The following is a 17,925-nucleotide window of genomic DNA, read 5'->3' on the forward strand; positions in this document are numbered from 1 at the left end:
GATATAAAAAACTTTAGAAATCTTCAAAGTGACTGAAAAATATATGACAGCATATCATATTTCAGTGGGTCGCATCTTGTTTCGTGCAGCCCGAAAAGCGAAAATTCAAATTGTTACTGCGGGTAAACTAAGAAAGATAACTCAAAAAATTAAACGCTATATTTTGGGAATTTATTTAATGGCTTAAAATCAACATCAAACAAAAACAAAAAAGTTACATATCTAAAACATTTTGTGTTCTTTCTTATGCCGCAGCCTATTCCATACTTTTCATTTAGGGAAACATAAAAATAGTAATTTGTATTTAAATTTGTTGTGTGTCCCTTTGTATGCTTCTGGGAAGCCTAATAAAGAGTTTCCATTGAAAAAACCATATTTCTAGTGGATTAAATACGGTTTTTTTTTTGCCATTCTTCCAATAGCAACCTTTTACATAGCTTGTTTTTAATGGAAATCTTACGAATAGCCTGGTCCAATTTTTAGAAATTCTCTTTGAAATTTAAGTCCGGTGATTGGGCTGTTGTAATCAAAACATTTGGACAATTTCAGATAGCCTAAAAAGCCCTGCCTGCTGAATTAATCGGTTCCCTGACCTGGTTAAACGGAAAGCGATCGCGGATACCAAGACTATTGGCACTTTGAAGAAATTTTTTTTCAGGTGCTCCAAGTACAGTTTTGCATCCATGAGTCCATCAAGAAACACTAGGTTACCAAACATGACCTGAACCCCAAAAAGCTTAACCGTGTCTTTTAAGTGTTCCTTCTCCAGCTCGGTATTTGGTCGTCCCCAAACATATTGACACCTATCCGATTCAAGAGTTGAGTTTAAGTTGATTTTTAGCTTTTAAATAGGTATGTTTTTCTTAATTTAGCCGCAATAAAAATTAAAGTCTTCGGCTGCACGAAATAAGCTAAATGGTTTAGTTTGGCAGAACTTTAATGATGATTGTACACTCTAAATTTGAAAAAAATCCGAAATATCCCTTATTACCTTCAAATTCTATTTCATCAATGCTATATGTAGTAGTCTTTACTTTGCAGCTTAATCTTGACGTTCTTATCGTTAAAAAAAATATTCCACAACACAACATTTCGCAATACAAAATATAGGTTAAAAATCCTCTCGAGGGCAACGTCATCACCGTCAGTTTAAAACATGAAGAAAATGGCACTAGTCGAGCCCTAAATTTGTAGGTATCTTGTTAAATTAAATATCAATAAAACAAAATGATTTATGCAAAATATGAATTTATTATTATTCGCCTTTTATAAAAATTAAACTTTTTATACGAATAAATACATATACAAAATATACACGCAAAATTTCGATTTGTGATCACTCGGGACGGTTTACACTTTTCACTTTTTAGGGCAAAAATCAACAAATAGGTGCCAGACAAGGAAGCGGATCATGGAACACCTTTTCTTGATATATTCAGCGCTATCTTCGTCAATGTAGCACGTTATTTCAATGTTTTGTGCTCCTTCATAAACCACTTTCGAATGATAGTCTTCACTGTCTGGATCCAATTCAGAATTTCCCACAACGCACCACTTCCCAGTGCCCAGGCCAGCGTTCTGTCTCTCAAAAATGTTAAAAATCCTGCACAGGCGCTTATGGACTACCATGGGGATCACAAAGGAGACCCTCACCAGTTCAAAGTGCCTAATAAAGGTGGTGCACTTGAATGGAGGACATACGGTTCGAGTTTCCCGAATAATCCAATCCTTAGTACAATCGTCTCTGCAGACTATAAGAAGGTTGCAACCGAATGGCTCTATAGAGGTACACTCGCTAAAAGCGAGAGACCCCACTTCGTCGGATTGCTCGAACCGCTCGACCAAGAAGATTAGAAAGCAGTTGAAATCACAATCGCAGGGATCCTCATCATTTGTGACGACTACTCCGTAGCGCCTGTCCTCCGGCATCACCCTAACATATGGTGGACGCGTATCGTCCTCTTGGTCGCAACAATCTATTTGGCAAACATCCCTCTCGCTTCCCTCTCCGTTTGAGCCACTCATTTCTGAACCGGTGCCGCTATTCCCATCTGCTAGACTGCTAGAAATAGAATTGCTGCAGGCCGAGGAATCCATGTTATTGTTATTTATTAAAACGCTTTTTGCAAATAATTTGGAGATAAAAACCACTTGAAAATGTTGAGTATTAAAATTTTAAACCAAAATGAAGTTTGTTCGACCTAACTGACTCGAGACTTTAGAATAATGAACCTGATCTATTCAAATCGTAACCTGCGTTAAACTCATAGCTTGCTTTTTATAAAAGCTTTACAAAATTAATAAAGAAGCAAAAGAACAATGAAAACATTAAAAACATTGTTAAACTGAATGTGTAATAAAAATAAAAACGGTAATTTGTATTTGTAATACCCTTGTTGAATATCCAAGCCACTTACCTTTCTATTGGTATTTTTTCCGTATTTTCTTCCTTTCAACTCAGTATATCTGGACAGTTCGGCCGCTTAATTCTTAGGCCGTGCGATGGTCACATTAGCAATACAAGCAAGGCGAAAAACTGGAGAAAAATTGAAAAAAATCTGTTTGTAATTAAATATATAGGTGGTACTTAGTCGGAGTGCCGAGTTTTGTTCTTGCTAAGCGGATGGATGCCTAAGGTAAGCTCCATCAAGCGATTCTAGAGCGTTGCGGGGTAAACAAATCAAAACCTAACCTCAATTTGACCATTTTTCGCAGACCAGGATCTTTAGGAAAAGGTAATACACAAAAAGACCCCAAAATGACCCAATATCTGCCGCCGAATCTGCTGGCGCTTTTCGCGGCCAGGGAACCTATACCGTTTATGCCGCCTGTGGACAAATTGCCCCATGAGAAGAAATCCCGCGGCTACCTGGGAGTGGCTAAGTTTATGGCCGACTTTGAGGACCCCAAGGACACACCGCTTCCGAAAACGGTGGAGACGCGTCAGGAGCGACTAGAACGGCGCCGGCGCGAGAAAGCTGAGCAGGTTGCCTACAAGCTGGAGAGGGAGATAGCGTTGTGGGATCCCACCGAGATCAAGAACGCCACGGAGGACCCGTTTCGCACGCTCTTCATTGCCCGCATAAACTACGACACATCCGAATCCAAATTGAGGCGGGAGTTTGAGTTTTACGGACCCATAAAGAAAATCGTCCTGATCCACGACCAGGAGTCAGGTAAACCCAAAGGCTACGCCTTCATCGAGTACGAGCACGAGCGGGACATGCACGCCGCCTACAAGCACGCCGATGGTAAGAAGATCGACAGCAAGCGCGTTCTAGTAGACGTTGAGCGGGCTCGCACTGTCAAGGGTTGGCTGCCCCGACGCTTGGGCGGCGGTCTAGGCGGAACGCGTCGCGGTGGCAACGATGTCAACATCAAGCATTCCGGCCGAGAGGACAATGAACGGGAGCGCGAGAGGTACCGGCTAGAGCGAGAGCGTGAGGATCGCGAGGGTCCCGGACGCGGTGGAGGCTCCAATGGACTCGATGCCCGGTCTGGACGCGGTTTCGGTGCAGAGCGGCGACGTTCACGCTCCAGGGAACGCCGCGAACGGGAACGAGATCGTGGACGTGGCGCTGTGGCCAATAGCGGTCGCTCGCGCAGCCGATCCCGTGAGCGCAGAAAACGGCGAGCGGGAAGCCGGGAGCGGTACGACGAGTTCGACCGCAGGGATCGGCGCGACAGGGAGCGTGAGCGAGATCGCGATCGGGAGCGCGAGAAGAAAAAGAAGCGCTCTAAATCGCGCGAGCGGGAATCCTCCAGGGAGCGACGCGATCGAAAGCGAGAGCGTAGAGATCGTGAACGTGGCGCCGGAGCTGGCGGCGATGTCAAGGAGCGCAAGCCCGACTTCCGCGACATGGACGTCATCAAAATCAAGGAAGAGCCCATTGACGATGGCTATCCCACATTTGACTACCAGAACGCGGCCATTAAGCGTGAGGTCGACGACGAGAACGAGGAGAAGTACCGGCCTCCTCCAACATCCCATCACAATATGTTCAGTGTGCCGCCGCCGCCTATTTTGGGACGTGGCAATGCCAATCAAAATCCCAATCCTGATAATGGCCAACAGAGCTCCACCGACCAGAGCTGGTGGCGTCAGTAAAGTGAGAGGGTCTTGGAGCAATCTTTCGAGGTTAATAATTCTAGAAATCAGCCTTCTGTTGGTCGCAACTATTTATTCATTCGACTTGAGGCACAGCAATCCTGGAGAGACTAATCATAACAATCCACGGTTCCATTTTACACAGAAAATTTTAAGGTTTAGCTTGAATAGGCCCCAAGCAAAACAACAGACCGCAAAACGCAGAATCCACTAATATGTGCGTAGCTTAAATCATTTAAACTTATAAGTAATTCTTAACAAATGAATATGAAAGAAAAGTAAGTAAAATAAAGCTAGCCCTACACGTGTTTGTTTCCCCACCTTTGGTAAGGGGGTTAAAGGGAATACGGAGAGTCAGGAACTGGAATCGTTTCGGAGGCGAATATGGTATCCCATGGTGGTTCCTGGGATTTTCTTACTCACTAAACTTAAGCTCAACAAACGCAACTTCAACACAAACCCTTGCACTAACCCGTGCCTTTTATTTTCTCTGTTTTTTTGCAGTTTTCAATTAATTGAAAATCTGACTGACTATTGTGAAAGCAAAAGCATAAGTATATTTAATCGAACAGAAATCCGAAAATGGAAATTAGTTCCACAAGAATTCGTAGCCAAAGCCAAAATTCCAAGCCCACATCAGGTAATTTGGTCTAAGCACAAACCTCACTAATCCATGCGTCTACTGTTCTAGGACCGCTCTAGAATCGAGACAGCTACCGATACTTTCCTCCTCTTCTTCCGCTGTGGGTTACCTCTTGTGGTGTGTAAGTTAAATCGGGCTAATTTTTAAAACCTTCAGAACTTAAAAAATATCTGGCTATGTAAGTTTTCCCTGGTAAGATTTGCTCGGCCGCTAGAGTGTAAGGGAGCTTTCCTCTGTTTGGTACACATTGGGAACTGCTCTGATGGTCTGTGGCAACCTACTTATCCATTATTTCTGTAACCAATTTACCATTTCGATATTTTCATGTACGTTGAGCTGAGTGTTATCGTACTGAAGAGGAACCCGCTGCGGAAACTCGAAAATATAAGAGAACTCCACAAAGGTTTGCTTTTTGGTAACTGGTTACTGGTAACAACATGTCAGATCAGGTCTTTTCAATTTATTTATCTTGGGTTCTGGACACAGACACAGACAAAATTGTGGGGTCTTTTATTTTACTATTGTTTGGTAGATAGGACCCATGCAGTTGATTTTTACGATTGTGACTTACGGGGAATGAACTATCGACTAGCTAAGGCACCTTATAAATTACCACATAATTAAGAGTGATAAGTGATCATTCAAAAATATCACTTAGCTTTACCAATTAATAAACATCTATTTTGCTTCAAACCCAAAAAACTTGATTCATTTGTTTTACGCGTTGTCAATAAGATCGGTTTGGTTGGATAAAAGAAAAATTAAACAAAATTTTTATGAATTCCTGACGGATTGCTCTACGTTGATTAAATTATAAAAAAGAATGTTATGATATTCTATACGCTTTTGGTAATAATTGGTTTGAATAAGTAATGGAAAACGCCTTAGTGTTATAAGTAATTAAAACAAATTAAAACTTGAGCTTTAATAAAATGTATTCATTTTAAAAAGTCGGAACATTAAATATTATGCATTGGACGATACTTTTTTTTATTTTTATATATTTTTGCCGCACTTGTACACTTATGAACTTTTTATTTTCATAAGAAATTAAAGAAAAAAAATATAGTAATAGTATTTCTTTGAGTCCGAAAATACAAGGACCTTTGTTTGAAGTGACAGACCGGATAAGTAAGTCATTGCATTTTATTCAGTTTCGTTCTTAAAACTCAATAAATCTCTCATATACAAGTCTCTATAAAGTCCGTCCAGAGGTGTGGTATATATGTTACATTTTCAACTCGGCTCCAGTCTTTTAAAACATTTCTTTTTTTACTGGTTTGTTTTTAATTCAATTCCCTTAAGTTAAATCCCTTTTTGATTAGTTACAGAATGTTTTTTAATTTATGTGATCCTATCGTTGTATTAATAATCAAGACAAATGAATCCTTTGCTTGATTGTGATCAGTTTTAGAAGCTGGTAATATAAATCAATATAAACAAACACATATGCCAAGATCTATTCTTCATTCACGTCTTGAATTCAAATTCTATACGATATAATTTGTATCGTTGTATAACGTAAAAACGGCGTTTTCGACTATATAAGTTGTATATCTATTTAGAATCACTATTATTTAATAAGTTATGAAGAAATTGTTAAGAGTCTTGAAGAAATTCGTTATTATATTTACACTTTACATATATTATACATAATATTATATTTTACTCAAAGTAGATATTTACTTCTAAATTTGTGAACAAAGTAACGGATTTCGAAACTAAGACTAGGGCATTTCTTCACTTTTTCTGTTTTCCTGTATTGATACATTCTTAGTATGTTTAATAAATATGTAAAAGAAAATTTAAAAAAAAAAAAAAAAATCGGAAAAGTAAATTTTGCCATATATAAGCCGAATATCTGTCAGGTCAAAATTTTTATTTAGCTTATCATCGGTATATATGCATATACATATGTTTCATTAGTTACTTATTGCCTTTTTGAAAATTTATAATTTTTTTGAATTTGGTTTTATTACATTTCGGTATTATTCTAGTGTTAATCGAGGTGTATTTAATTTCTGTATATTAAGTGACTGTTGAAACAGTGATTATATCGATAGTTAAAGAGGTAACATCGATATTAGGAAGTGTTGAGTGACATCGATAGTAACGATACGTCGATTTTTTTGGCGTGTAGCTGTAGCAGAAAGCAAAAGGAAGCCGCTTGTGGAAAATTTCAACAGCATCGACGAGCATCAAACTCGGAAGAAATTAGGTAAATTTTTGATGCATTTCGCGATCTACGGCTGCTCTGCACTTTACTCAAAACATTACGCGTGTGATTTTCTAATTTGCGCTTATTTTATACGGCATTTTCTCTTGTTTCTCGTACAGCACGCCCGGCATTCGACGCACTGCAAAAACTTCTTCGTTGACTACTAAGCAGCTCCGACGAGCAACGACGAAAAAAAACAACATGTCTGACGAAAAGAAAGGCGGCGAAACTGAACACATTAACTTGAAGGTGCTCGGACAGGATAACGCAGTGGTCCAGTTTAAAATCAAGAAGCACACACCCTTGCGGAAGCTGATGAACGCTTATTGTGACCGAGCCGGACTTTCCATGCAGGTGGTGCGCTTCCGCTTTGACGGACAGCCCATCAACGAGAACGACACTCCAACCTCGCTGGAGATGGAGGAGGGCGATACCATCGAGGTTTACCAGCAACAGACAGGCGGCGCTCTATAAATATACGTAGTTAAGCTAGTTACACCACCCTTTATAACTAACAAACAACAAAACACAAAAAGAATCCAAAACAATATGAAAAAACCAACACAACAGGCAGAAAACATAAATCGAAACAAGAGTGCGTTTAGTACAACTGTAGATTTTGTCTGTATGAAAGACCACAACTTACAACTATTGCAGACAAAACATGGAAAATAAAGCATTTTATAAACTATATGTCGCGTCTTTTACCTGCCTGATCGGCGCTCGTTTTTTGTTTGCTACCCTAAATAGCCGGCGCGAATTTCCCGCTTTGTGTCCCTCCTTACACACACACACTTTCTGTGGTATTCAAGTGCATTTTAGGACTGGGTTGAATGCGTGTGTGTGCGTGCAAATTGGTATACATACACAACGGGGCTCACTGAATTTGCGGGAAAAGTACATTAGTATGTACACCGGCGAATCTGTAGACTATGAAAACATAACCTCAATGTATGTGACGTCATTTTATGGAACCTTCTGGGCAAAAGTGCATAGAGGTACGTATTTTGATATAACCTCAAAATTGAGAAAATTGTAGTACTAAGCCCCATGTATGTTTTTGCACGCAGACTACATGATAATTTTGTATGTACACCATGTATGTGTTCAAGTTCGAGGTACAGTTGTGCAAAAAATTCTGATATACATACACAAATGTTACCACTTTTAATCTGAGATGAGTTCGAAAAAATTAATAACATAATGGATGCTTATTTATGCTTCTAAAATTGTTTAAACAAAAATCTAAAACACTTTTCAAAATTTATATTTACATATATAAGTCGATATCTGTAATCATTTTAGTTTTGTGAATTACTTTTTATGAGATTAACGGAAATATATTTCACACTTCATATTAAATGTTTTTTTAAGCAGTGGTACACCCGACTATACTTCAAAAATTGTAGAACTTTTAAATACTACCAAAAAATGTATTAGGAAAAATTCATATGTATGTAAGTGGAATCCGTGAATTGGGATTACAGATAAAATCATTTTTGTACTCAAATTCTATATATGTAGCTACATATTAAAATAACATTACAAATTTAAAACTTTCCATAATGTTATCATTTACTTCTTTTGCAAACGCCAATCCATTCTTTAGATTAAATGGTACAAACTATATTTTCATTTATAAAAAAAAATATGTGAAATCTTAATGAAACTTAACATTTTGTCATGTTTATTTGCAACAACGATTAAAATATTTACACATGGAGTTTTAAAAAGAGTGTGAAAGGCACCAATTCCCACTTAAGAATAAATAAAAACAAACCCCGGCTTAGACCCATTCCTTGGGGTTCTTCAGGACCTTCATAAGCTTGCCTTCTTCGGATTTGGAATTGGGCTCGTGCATGTACTCCCATCGGGCGTGCAGGGGCAGTGACATCAGAATGCTCTCGTATCGTGCTCCTGGCGTGTATAGCCCGAACTTGGTGCCGCGATCGTAGATTAGGTTGAACTCTACGTAGCGTCCGCGGCGCAAGAGTTGCCACTGGCGCTCGTTGTTTCCATACTCCCGGTTCTTGTGTTTCTTGACCAGCGGCATGTAGGAGGGGATTACTGCACGGGCACAACTGGACACGAAGTTAAAGGCAGCATCCTGATTGGGCGAATCAATGTCGTCGAAGAAGATACCGCCGATGCCGCGACTTTCGTTGCGGTGCTTGATGCGGAAGTAGTCGTCACACCATTTCTTAAAACGCGGATAATAGCTGGCATCGTGCTCGTCGCAGGCGGACTTCAGAGTCTGGTGGAAGTGGCACGCGTCTTTCTCGCAGAGGTAATATGGTGTCAGATCCGTACCACCACCAAACCACCACTGTTTCTCTCCCTTGGCCGTCTCCACCTCGAAGTAGCGATAGTTAAAGTGGATAGTGGGTACATGTGGATTCCTAGGGTGGATGACGGCACTAACGCCACTGGCGAAGAATGGCAGGGCAGCGCCCTCTTTTCAGGTTCTTTCCACGAGCCCGCATTTGCTGAACTGCAGCTGGAGGTAGGGAACCGGTGACAACGGATATATTAACGCCAGCCTTTTCGAAAACATCACCATCCTGTAGGACGCACGTGATCCCGCCTCCGCCCTCGGCCCGCTCCCAACGGTCCACCTTAAATTTCTGACCGCAATTCTCCTCCGCCTCCAGGGCTCGGCAGAACTGTGCCTGGATCTCCATGATCAGTATCTCCATACGGTGTCGCATGTTATCCTTGTCCTCCAGCAGCGCCTTGGAGTCCGTAATGGGCTCTGCCATAAACCGTGAGGTATCCAGCTGCACCCCCTTGACCTTCGGGTTGACCGCCTCCGCAGAATGTGCGTACGTGACCGCCGAAAAGCTGGCCAAACCTAGCCCGGTGCCGAGAAGAAAGCCCCGAACATGCTGGCCTTTTGTACGGCGGACCAGTTGGAAGGTACCCAGCGATACTAGGGATATTGTGTGACGAAGTGTGTTCATTTTGTGTTATCGTCTACTTCAAATTTTAAACTTCATTTAAGTACTTTCCAGAAACGCAGTCTGTTTGTTATCTTTCACCACCGGCATTTATAGTTGCATAGTCGCTAGTGTGACCGTTGTAATATTAGAAGTTTGAAGTTTGTCATCATTTTTCTTAAACCTAATACGTCATAAATATATTGATGTTGAACTCCTAAAAATGGTATTGCATTTTTAAATTGTAATTTTATGTTTTTTTATGTGTAATTCTTCTTTTACTATTATATTAACACTATGCATACGAAAGATTTTTTAGACGAATGTCAAGTGTTAATATAACCCGTAAATGTTTGGAACACTTGAAATCTAAATAAAAATATTCCAAAGGATTACAATAGTCTTAAAGAAATAGTTGTAGTTTTATAATTTTTATTGTCATCTATGCTCTCGGCAATAAGGAATACCCCATTGAAAAGTACGTGTGCCTTAAACGGGCACACTGCCGTGGCATTTGAAATAAACGTCAACTCAGGCGCGTCGATCGTACAAAAGTGTTAAAATAGGAGTTTACGTTGTGGAAAATATAGGAGAAACTCGCCGAAACTATAGCCACAAGGTAGGTGACTAACCGACTTTAAAAGCTTCAAACTATAGGCAACTCGCAATTACACATACTTACCCTTCGGCTGGAGTCGTTCACCCAGGACACACGCACACGGACGCGATGTCTGATATTAAGAAATTCCAAAACACTGAAGAATGGCGTCAGAAACTCCGTGAGTTTCTCATGACAGAACGGTAAATACGAAATTCAAACTCTTCCTTGGAATAGTGTTGCACTAGTGTTCGAAATTATAGATATTTGATGATCCAGCGTTGACAACCTTTTTGAATGCCTGCATGTCAAAAATGATATCAAAATAAATAGCATATACATATATTCAGTTGTGAATTTTTTTAAACTTGTAGTTAATACTTTCAGCTTGCCGAAAAAACCCGTAAAAATGGATGAATCGAAAGATATGCGATACAGTCTAGATATAGATGAGGATCTTAGGAGACCGCTGGAGTCCAGGATCAAAAAATTTCTTCCAACGAATACTTCCAATCAAAAAACTATCCATCTGGGCGAGGATACCATGTACGAGGTGGGCTCCTCGGAGTACTTGGAAGATGGCGATGACAGCTTCAGTGCCTTTCGAGCGAATGTGCGATAAGACGGGCTCCGACCCTGACAGCACACTGTTCCAGTACCTGCACAGCGAAGACCGAAGCCAGGTGATGGCCAGGGCCAAGGATCGCAGCACCGATGATCAGAAGGAGATTGATGCACTACGGCGAATGCTCGAGGCAGTGGGCACTGATGATGACTTACTAGAAAACGAGAGTCCCGTCAAGGGTGTGGAATGCACCCAGTTGGAAGATGTGGAGGCGCCATCCCGTTTCTGGGATAACACTCTAGCCGGGATCGATGAGTCTGCATCCTGGTTCGGGACTAGAATTGAAGGCTAAAGTGTCGCCAGTCAAAATGGTGGGCCTGCTCCGGCCTTCGACTATCATCGAGGACAACGAACTGGAATCGGATGTGTCTTCCCACACTAGCTTTCTAAGCGCTCGCACAGTGAAGACAAATGCTTCCAGTTGTTACGAAACGGCTACGGATAGTTCTTTAAGTGGCGCACTGCTAAACGTCGATGATCTGTTCTACGCAGCAATTGCCAAAGCAAAGCCTCCGGGAATGTCAAAAGGAGAAGAGCTGGAGCTTATAAGCGATCTTCATGGCAGTCTAAGGGAGTTGACTTCAATTGCAAAGGAGCAAGAGGAGGAGGAAGAACAGGTGGAGGACATAGAGGACACAATAATCGAGCTGTCCTCTTCTGACGAAGAGGACGTGCAGATTGTACCGGAAATAAAGCAAGAAGATACTTCTCGCGGTTCTTCAGTCGAAGTAAAAGATACCACTAATATCGAACCATCGGATGAGAGCTTTGAGAATAAAGAAAACTCCCTACATTTCAATGATACTATGGAGGAAATGCAGTATATGATGAAAAAGGGCATGGAGTATATGGCTGGTGGGGCTCCACCAAACACCGCAATCCCTCCTAAAAGCCCAGTGCAAAAACAAAACACTTTTTTGATTTCTCCCAAACAAACACCAAAATCGCCGTCGGTTGCTTTCTTGCAGCCATCATTGCCGTTGCGTTCATATAATAAGCCACTACCAGTTGTAGCATCCCCCAGCAAAATTAAACAGCCTCCCAAGTTCGACCTTAGCATGGAGTGGACCAGGAAGAAGTTTTTTACTGCATCCTCAGGCATTCCTCAACGTCGTCAACAGCAAATGAAGCAGCCCTACGCCAACATCGTTAGTCCCATTCGCACATACACCCAGAAATCTGGTACTGCTCCACTTATGAGTACATTTCGTCCAACCGGAACAGATGCTATGGCCATCAGTGAGCTGGATCAGGAATCCCGCTTGTGTCAGATGAATACGGTATCTACCGCAGAGACTGGAACACCTAAGGCGAAGGAAATGGTGGGGCTATTAAAAGGCATAGATTCTACTGGTCCTCTTCTTCCCAAAAGGCTTATCATATTTAGAATATTAATGCAAAATCGGTAGATCAAGCGAAACAATTCTTTTTAAAAATTACTGTTTTATTTATTTATAAATATGATAATATTAAGAAAACTGGAACTGCTTTGGCCATTTTAAATAAAGCTTTTTAATTAACAATTGATTTCATTTGACAGGTGGTGGATGAACGAACACCTGTGCCCATGCCCAAGGTACCTCGCATTCAGAAATACCTTAATTCGGCCGTGCAACCAACTGTCTTGCGCCATGATGGGAAAAAGAAAATGCCCGGCGAGGCCATCAGTAACCCGTGCTCAACACACATACCTCGGCGCGCTAACCACAGCTTGGCTGATTTGTCGCTCGCTTCCGGTGACGTGTCCTTGTACACGATTAGAGATGCCCAGAAGTTTTAAAGCTCTTAAGAAAAACTCACTCTCCTAGGGTTTATATTGCAACAATAATAATAAATGTATTGTATAATTAGTGCTAGTAAATGCCTTCGTTTTCGTTGTGTAAAGATATCAGGAACTCTAGGTTCGTGGCTGAAGACCTTTCCAGGCGCGATTGACCTTAGACTCGGAGGGCCTGCCCAGTTCGGTGCAAATATAGCGGCCCACTTGAATGAGTTTGTCCAGATTAACGCCCGTGTTAAGTCCCATGCCATGCAGCAAGTAGACGACATCCTCAGAGGCTGCGTTGCCAGAAGCTCCTTTAGCATAAGGGCATCCGCCCAAGCCAGATACCGAGGAATCCACTACTCGAATGTCGTAGTCGAGAGAGGCCAGTATGTTGCTCAGCGCCTGGCCGTAAGTGTCATGAAAGTGAACAGCCAAATTATTAGCCGGTACGGCCTTGGTCACCTCATCCAACATTCGACGTATAGTGCCCGGAGTTCCCACGCCGATAGTGTCGCCCAAGGAAATCTCATAGCAGCCCATTTGATGCAAGGCTTCTACAACTTTGACCACGGCACACGGCGCAACTGCTCCCTCATAAGGGCAGCCTACCACAGTAGATACATATCCTCGCACGCGCACTCCATGCTTTTCGGCTGCCCTCAGAACAGGCTTGAAACGTTCGATGGCTTCAGCAGCTGTGCAATTAACGTTTTTAAGTGAAAACGCATCGGATGCGGCTCCAAAGACTGCCACCTCTTCGGCTCCCGCTTCCAAGGCGCTCTCGAATCCCTTTAGATTGGGTGTAAGCACTGGATAGCTGATACCTGGCACCTTTTTGATTCCTTTAAGCACCTCCGCATTATCGCCCATCTGTGGAACCCATTTGGAGCTCACGAAACTTGTGGCCTCAATGGTCTGTAGTCCTGTCTCGGACAATTGATTGATTAGCTCGATTTTCGTGGATGCCGGAAGCAGTTTCGGCTCGTTCTGGAGTCCATCCCGTGGACCAACTTCAACAATTCGCACCTGGCAGCCGGCCTTTGTAACCGCCGTGCGCTGTTGATTTACGAAGAATTCGGTTTAACGGAAATACATTGTAAATATTTTTCATGAATTAACCTTTGTCGTTAGCCAAGCAAGTGTGCGAATTGAAGGAATTTTCATTGCAAAAAATTTGAAAGAAAATAATTGTTACGTATTTCTTCTTCTTCTTTCCTCTCAGCAGATAACAGCTGACAACTGTTGCGTTCGTATTGCGGTTCCATTTGTAGGAATAAGGTGTAGTCTAATCAATTTAAAAAGGGGTCTAAACTTATTGAAAAGGGATGAGTAGTGATTGAGAGCGTAATAATTATTATTTTTACAAGATTTGTTTAATAATTTATTGTAAATAAGCTCTTTGTAAAGATCAAGCTTAACATAAACCTATTGAGAGCACGTTTAAAAATTTGACACAACAAAGGGGGTTTCGTATAGTAAGCCTACGCCTATGCGTCCCATATGTTGTAAATATATGTATGTATGTATGTACATACCCTTAAATTTTTGAGACGCGTTTTTTGTAAACAGTAAAATAGTGTGCGGTGGTAACAGCAATATTTAATGGAACCAGTACCAATAGAAGATCAATCTCTGGAAGATGAGGATGTGTTTCACTTTGAGACAGAGCACTTGGCCCTACGAGGAAACCAGTGCTATGCCAACTTGTTGCGAACTATGGCCGTGCTGCAGGCCCAAAGGATTCGTGTCCATCAGCAAATCGATGAGCTGGAAGCCACCCGTAACGTCTACTTGGATAATCCTCAACTGATGCTGGACAAGTTACAGAACAACGAATCCATTATATCTGATAACTACATTAACACGGTTGTGCTGCCGGAGTTGCCAACTTTGAGCGCTAATGATGAAAGAGGTGGCTTAGATAAGACACTGGCGAAAGCCGCTTCGTGGTCGCAACAGACAGACGAGATTAGAGATAGGAGCAACGGTCGATCGGAAAACTTCAATCGCTTGTGGACCAACGAAGAGCAGCGCCGCTTGGAACAGCTGCTCATCCAATATCCTCCGGAGGAAGTGGAAATGCGGCGATTCGGTAAAATAGCCAAGGCTTTGGGCAACAGAACAGCCCAACAAGTGTTCAGCCGGGTCCAGAAGTACTTCCAAAAACTGCATGATGCTGGCATGCCGGTCCCCGGTCGTATACCCAAGCATCGCCGACCGGGCCTGAGTAAGCCGAAGGTTCATTTACGTAAGTCAACATTCTTTCCTGCTCAGAATATATCGCTTCAAATGCCGGAGGACGACATCGCATTGGACGATCTGCGTGTTCCATCGCCTGCTAACGATATGCTTCTTATGCCGGTATCCTCGCAAATCAAGATAGAAGCAAAAACTGAACACGATTATGTGGATGCCGATCTGGACGCAGAGTCCAAGCGAAAGCAGGAACTGCGTCTTAAGCTTCTGACAGCCATTCAGGAAGAGAAGCAGCAAGTCGAGAATGGCTACGGGCCCGATATGTTGGCGTCAAAGTGTGCCGAATGCGAGGAGTCGTCTGTGACCAGAACTCAATGGCGTTGCAATAGTTGTTACTGTCACCTAAATCTGTGCGGGGATTGCCTGGCCAGCCAGTTAATCGAGGGGCGCTTCGAACATTTGAGCCATGAAGTTATAGTCGACCAAGAGTGTTAATCGCAACCCAAATGCATCACAGGACTGAGCTTGAAAATCGTCAAGGTTTTAGATTTCGATCAAGCGGTATTAAGATGACTCTTTTCATGGCAGAAGTCCGGGAAACCATATTTCCAGATCTTTTAATTGCTTACCTTTACCTAGGGTATCAGAGGCCTAATACTTTTTTGAGTGGCATAATTTATTAAAATAGTAACCCATAAAAAGTAATATGGTGTAGGATCCATTTGGTTTTTGGGAGCTCATCCTTATATACTGATTATAACTTAAGGTAATACAAATAAATGCTTAAAATCCAAAATTAATTACGCGTTTGGGAAGCTGATTTCGGTAGGGATTGAAGGCGCTGGCGACGTTTAGCCTCGAACTCGGTAGCCAGCTGCCATGTTTCCTTGTCTAACGTCTCCTTCCCGCGGGCAATGCCCAGCAGCCGAGAAAGGACCAGTAATCCATGTAAATCGTCAGCATTACTTTTTACGTTTGCCTTCCGCATGTCAACAAAGTCCTGCTGGATCATTTCAGTGTGTTCCTCGCTGACGCTAAAGCTGCTAATCCGTGCTGTAGTTAAATACTTACGAAACTGCTGAAGGCGAGACGGTTTCAGGTAGTGATGGGCTGCCTTAAGAGATTCACTGTAAAGTTCGACGGCCTTAGCATCGGCATTAATGGGCATTACAAAGTCACTCTGAAAACATGAATATGTTAGTTTAAAATATGACTAAAAGCGCTAGTAAATATGTTAAAAATTCATAAAGATCCTACCGGTAACATACTTCGCCCTTCACTCAGAACAAGAACCGGAATATTTGCTTGGTAGTCTATTTGGTAATACTGGAAGTCGCACTTTAGCTCCTGGTTGTTGATCAGATGAGCCAAATGTTGGACGGCATAAACGCCATTCGCCTCCAGCTTTCCCTGTTGCATGCACGTCTCGTCGAGTATGAGATGCGTATGGGGCGCCAACTGTAGAATACCCGAGACCAGCTTGTTGGTCTCATAGTCCTTCCTGCAAGTAAAAATATTAAATCTCATTGACTTCACTTAAAAATGCAATCCCACTCACTTTGGAGCAAAGGCTGCCGTGTTTAACGTATCCAGAGTCATGGGCAGGTAATGGCTCGCAGGCAGTAGAAGCTCCAGAATTTCGTACAGCTTGGTTGAGAACTCCACACATTCCTTAGGCAGATTACATAGATTAAGGGCAAACTTTCCGATGCTCTGCATTTCGGAACGGCTGTATACCGTTGAAATTAAATGGGAGAGCATATACTCTGCAGCCAGATCGTCGTCAAACAAGCATAATTTGAGAAGCATGCGCAGATCCTTGTGCACTGCCAACTGTGATGGGTACGCCTCTTCACATTGCTCAATTGGCTGTCGCAGGCTTTTGTCTAGTAGCGGATTGGAGTGCGGCAGTATCTGGACGCCGAAGGCATGTAGCCGGGGTATGAGAAACGGCGATGGGTGAGTTGCCTGCAGTTCACTCAAGTTTTCACAATCATCTATCTCCAAGGTAGCTGCATCCAGCGAGGAGTCCACTGATAGGAAGCCAACAAAGTCGACTACAGAGTTAAGCTGATAGGTGTCGAAGTCTTCATAAACCTTTACCATGCAGGCCATGCTGGGTCGTCCAGGCAGGGGGGAATTAAGCAGGTACTCTGAGCCGAGAACGGTAGATTTTGTGTTACCCACCTTTTCCCCATCCGGCTGGATCTCCTTCATACATGGCCGTTTGAAGATGGTTTCGTCGGCTCCGTCTACCTCCATCGATTCTTGTTCGTCTAATGTGCGTTTTTTAGCAGAACTGGGGGATTGTGCAAGGTTGATCAACTCGATCTGCGGGCAACACTGTTTTTCATGTTCCCTGCTCCAATTATTTAAGCCCGGCACAGAAACCACGAACATGGTTCGTCTCTCCCCGTGTATGTTGCCCTCGGCATTATAGTCGATCTCCTCTCCGGTGGCCATCTTCAAGCAGTCCCTGTACTTTCCATCCTTTAGGTGTTGGCTGCCATCTGGAGACTTCACCTCATAGCGCTCCAGGTAAATCTCCGGGTCCATCATGTCCTGAATCATGCCGCGAAACCGCACTAAAGTCTGATCCTTCAGTTTGTGCATTGGCGTGTAGTTGAGAATTGGAATCGAGTGCCAGCGACTGGGATCCTTGAGCAGGTCCTTCAGCTCGGAGCTGCCACTATGCTGGGCAACTAGTTCATCGGGCGTTTTCGGCAGATCCATGGCACTGGGCATTATTCAGTCGAGTATAAGAAATTAAATTAAAATATTTATGAAGACTCAGGTAAAACACAACAGCTGCTTTGGCGCGCCAAAATCTGATACG

The 17,925-nt window shown here is 42.5% G+C and overlaps 8 protein-coding genes across 9 annotated transcripts; 4 read left to right on the forward strand and 4 right to left on the reverse strand.

The window, feature by feature from the left end:
• Nucleotides 1-1,231: 1,231 nt before the first annotated feature.
• On the reverse strand, nt 1,232-2,209 carry LOC108106835. Its single transcript, XM_017214072.2, has one exon. It carries the CDS (start codon nt 2,095-2,097, stop codon nt 1,360-1,362), a length of 738 nt encoding a protein of 245 aa, XP_017069561.2. The 5' UTR covers nt 2,098-2,209; the 3' UTR covers nt 1,232-1,359.
• Nucleotides 2,210-2,474: 265 nt separating this feature from the next.
• LOC108106980 (U1 small nuclear ribonucleoprotein 70 kDa) lies at nt 2,475-4,412 on the forward strand. 2 transcript variants are annotated; one of them, XM_017214315.2, is made up of 2 exons: nt 2,475-2,636; nt 2,716-4,412. In XM_017214315.2, exon 2 carries the CDS (start codon nt 2,759-2,761, stop codon nt 4,106-4,108), a length of 1,350 nt encoding a protein of 449 aa, XP_017069804.1. In that variant the 5' UTR covers nt 2,475-2,636; nt 2,716-2,758; the 3' UTR covers nt 4,109-4,412. The 2 variants fall into 2 exon arrangements, with proteins under 2 accessions (XP_017069804.1, XP_017069805.1); XM_017214316.2 differs by having other exon boundaries at nt 2,721-4,412.
• A 2,440-nt stretch (nt 4,413-6,852) lies between these two features.
• LOC108106983 (small ubiquitin-related modifier 3) lies at nt 6,853-7,662 on the forward strand. The gene is made up of 2 exons (XM_017214319.2): nt 6,853-6,969; nt 7,089-7,662. The coding sequence occupies exon 2, from the start codon at nt 7,171-7,173 to the stop codon at nt 7,441-7,443; it is 273 nt and encodes a 90-aa protein (XP_017069808.1). The 5' UTR covers nt 6,853-6,969; nt 7,089-7,170; the 3' UTR covers nt 7,444-7,662.
• Nucleotides 7,663-8,629: 967 nt separating this feature from the next.
• LOC108106981 (oxygen-dependent coproporphyrinogen-III oxidase) lies at nt 8,630-10,025 on the reverse strand. The gene is given in 2 exon segments (XM_017214317.2): nt 8,630-9,427; nt 9,429-10,025. Coding segments are annotated over 2 exon segments (1,173 nt in total). The 5' UTR covers nt 9,930-10,025; the 3' UTR covers nt 8,630-8,755.
• A 373-nt stretch (nt 10,026-10,398) lies between these two features.
• On the forward strand, nt 10,399-12,989 carry LOC108106979. The gene is given in 6 exon segments (XM_041819567.1): nt 10,399-10,524; nt 10,601-10,706; nt 10,891-11,104; nt 11,106-11,393; nt 11,395-12,509; nt 12,650-12,989. Coding segments are annotated over 5 exon segments (1,950 nt in total). The 5' UTR covers nt 10,399-10,524; nt 10,601-10,632; the 3' UTR covers nt 12,909-12,989.
• On the reverse strand, nt 12,934-13,949 carry LOC108106982 (hydroxymethylglutaryl-CoA lyase, mitochondrial). The gene has a single exon (XM_017214318.2). The coding sequence runs from the start codon at nt 13,761-13,763 to the stop codon at nt 13,026-13,028; it is 738 nt and encodes a 245-aa protein (XP_017069807.2). The 5' UTR covers nt 13,764-13,949; the 3' UTR covers nt 12,934-13,025.
• A 534-nt stretch (nt 13,950-14,483) lies between these two features.
• On the forward strand, nt 14,484-15,601 carry LOC108107126 (ZZ-type zinc finger-containing protein 3). The gene has a single exon (XM_017214520.2). The coding sequence runs from the start codon at nt 14,496-14,498 to the stop codon at nt 15,582-15,584; it is 1,089 nt and encodes a 362-aa protein (XP_017070009.2). The 5' UTR covers nt 14,484-14,495; the 3' UTR covers nt 15,585-15,601.
• A 123-nt stretch (nt 15,602-15,724) lies between these two features.
• Nucleotides 15,725-17,918, reverse strand: LOC108107125 (mini-chromosome maintenance complex-binding protein). Its single transcript, XM_017214518.2, has 3 exons — nt 16,648-17,918; nt 16,347-16,590; nt 15,725-16,269 (listed from the first exon to the last, which is right to left on the reverse strand). Exons 1-3 carry the CDS (start codon nt 17,832-17,834, stop codon nt 15,886-15,888), a joined length of 1,815 nt encoding a protein of 604 aa, XP_017070007.2. The 5' UTR covers nt 17,835-17,918; the 3' UTR covers nt 15,725-15,885.
• Between the last annotated feature and the right edge of the window lie 7 nt (nt 17,919-17,925).

Source organism: Drosophila eugracilis, unplaced genomic scaffold (assembly GCF_018153835.1).
Source record: "Drosophila eugracilis isolate 14026-0451.02 unplaced genomic scaffold, ASM1815383v1 contig_764, whole genome shotgun sequence".
NCBI classification, from domain to species: domain Eukaryota; kingdom Metazoa; phylum Arthropoda; class Insecta; order Diptera; family Drosophilidae; genus Drosophila; species Drosophila eugracilis.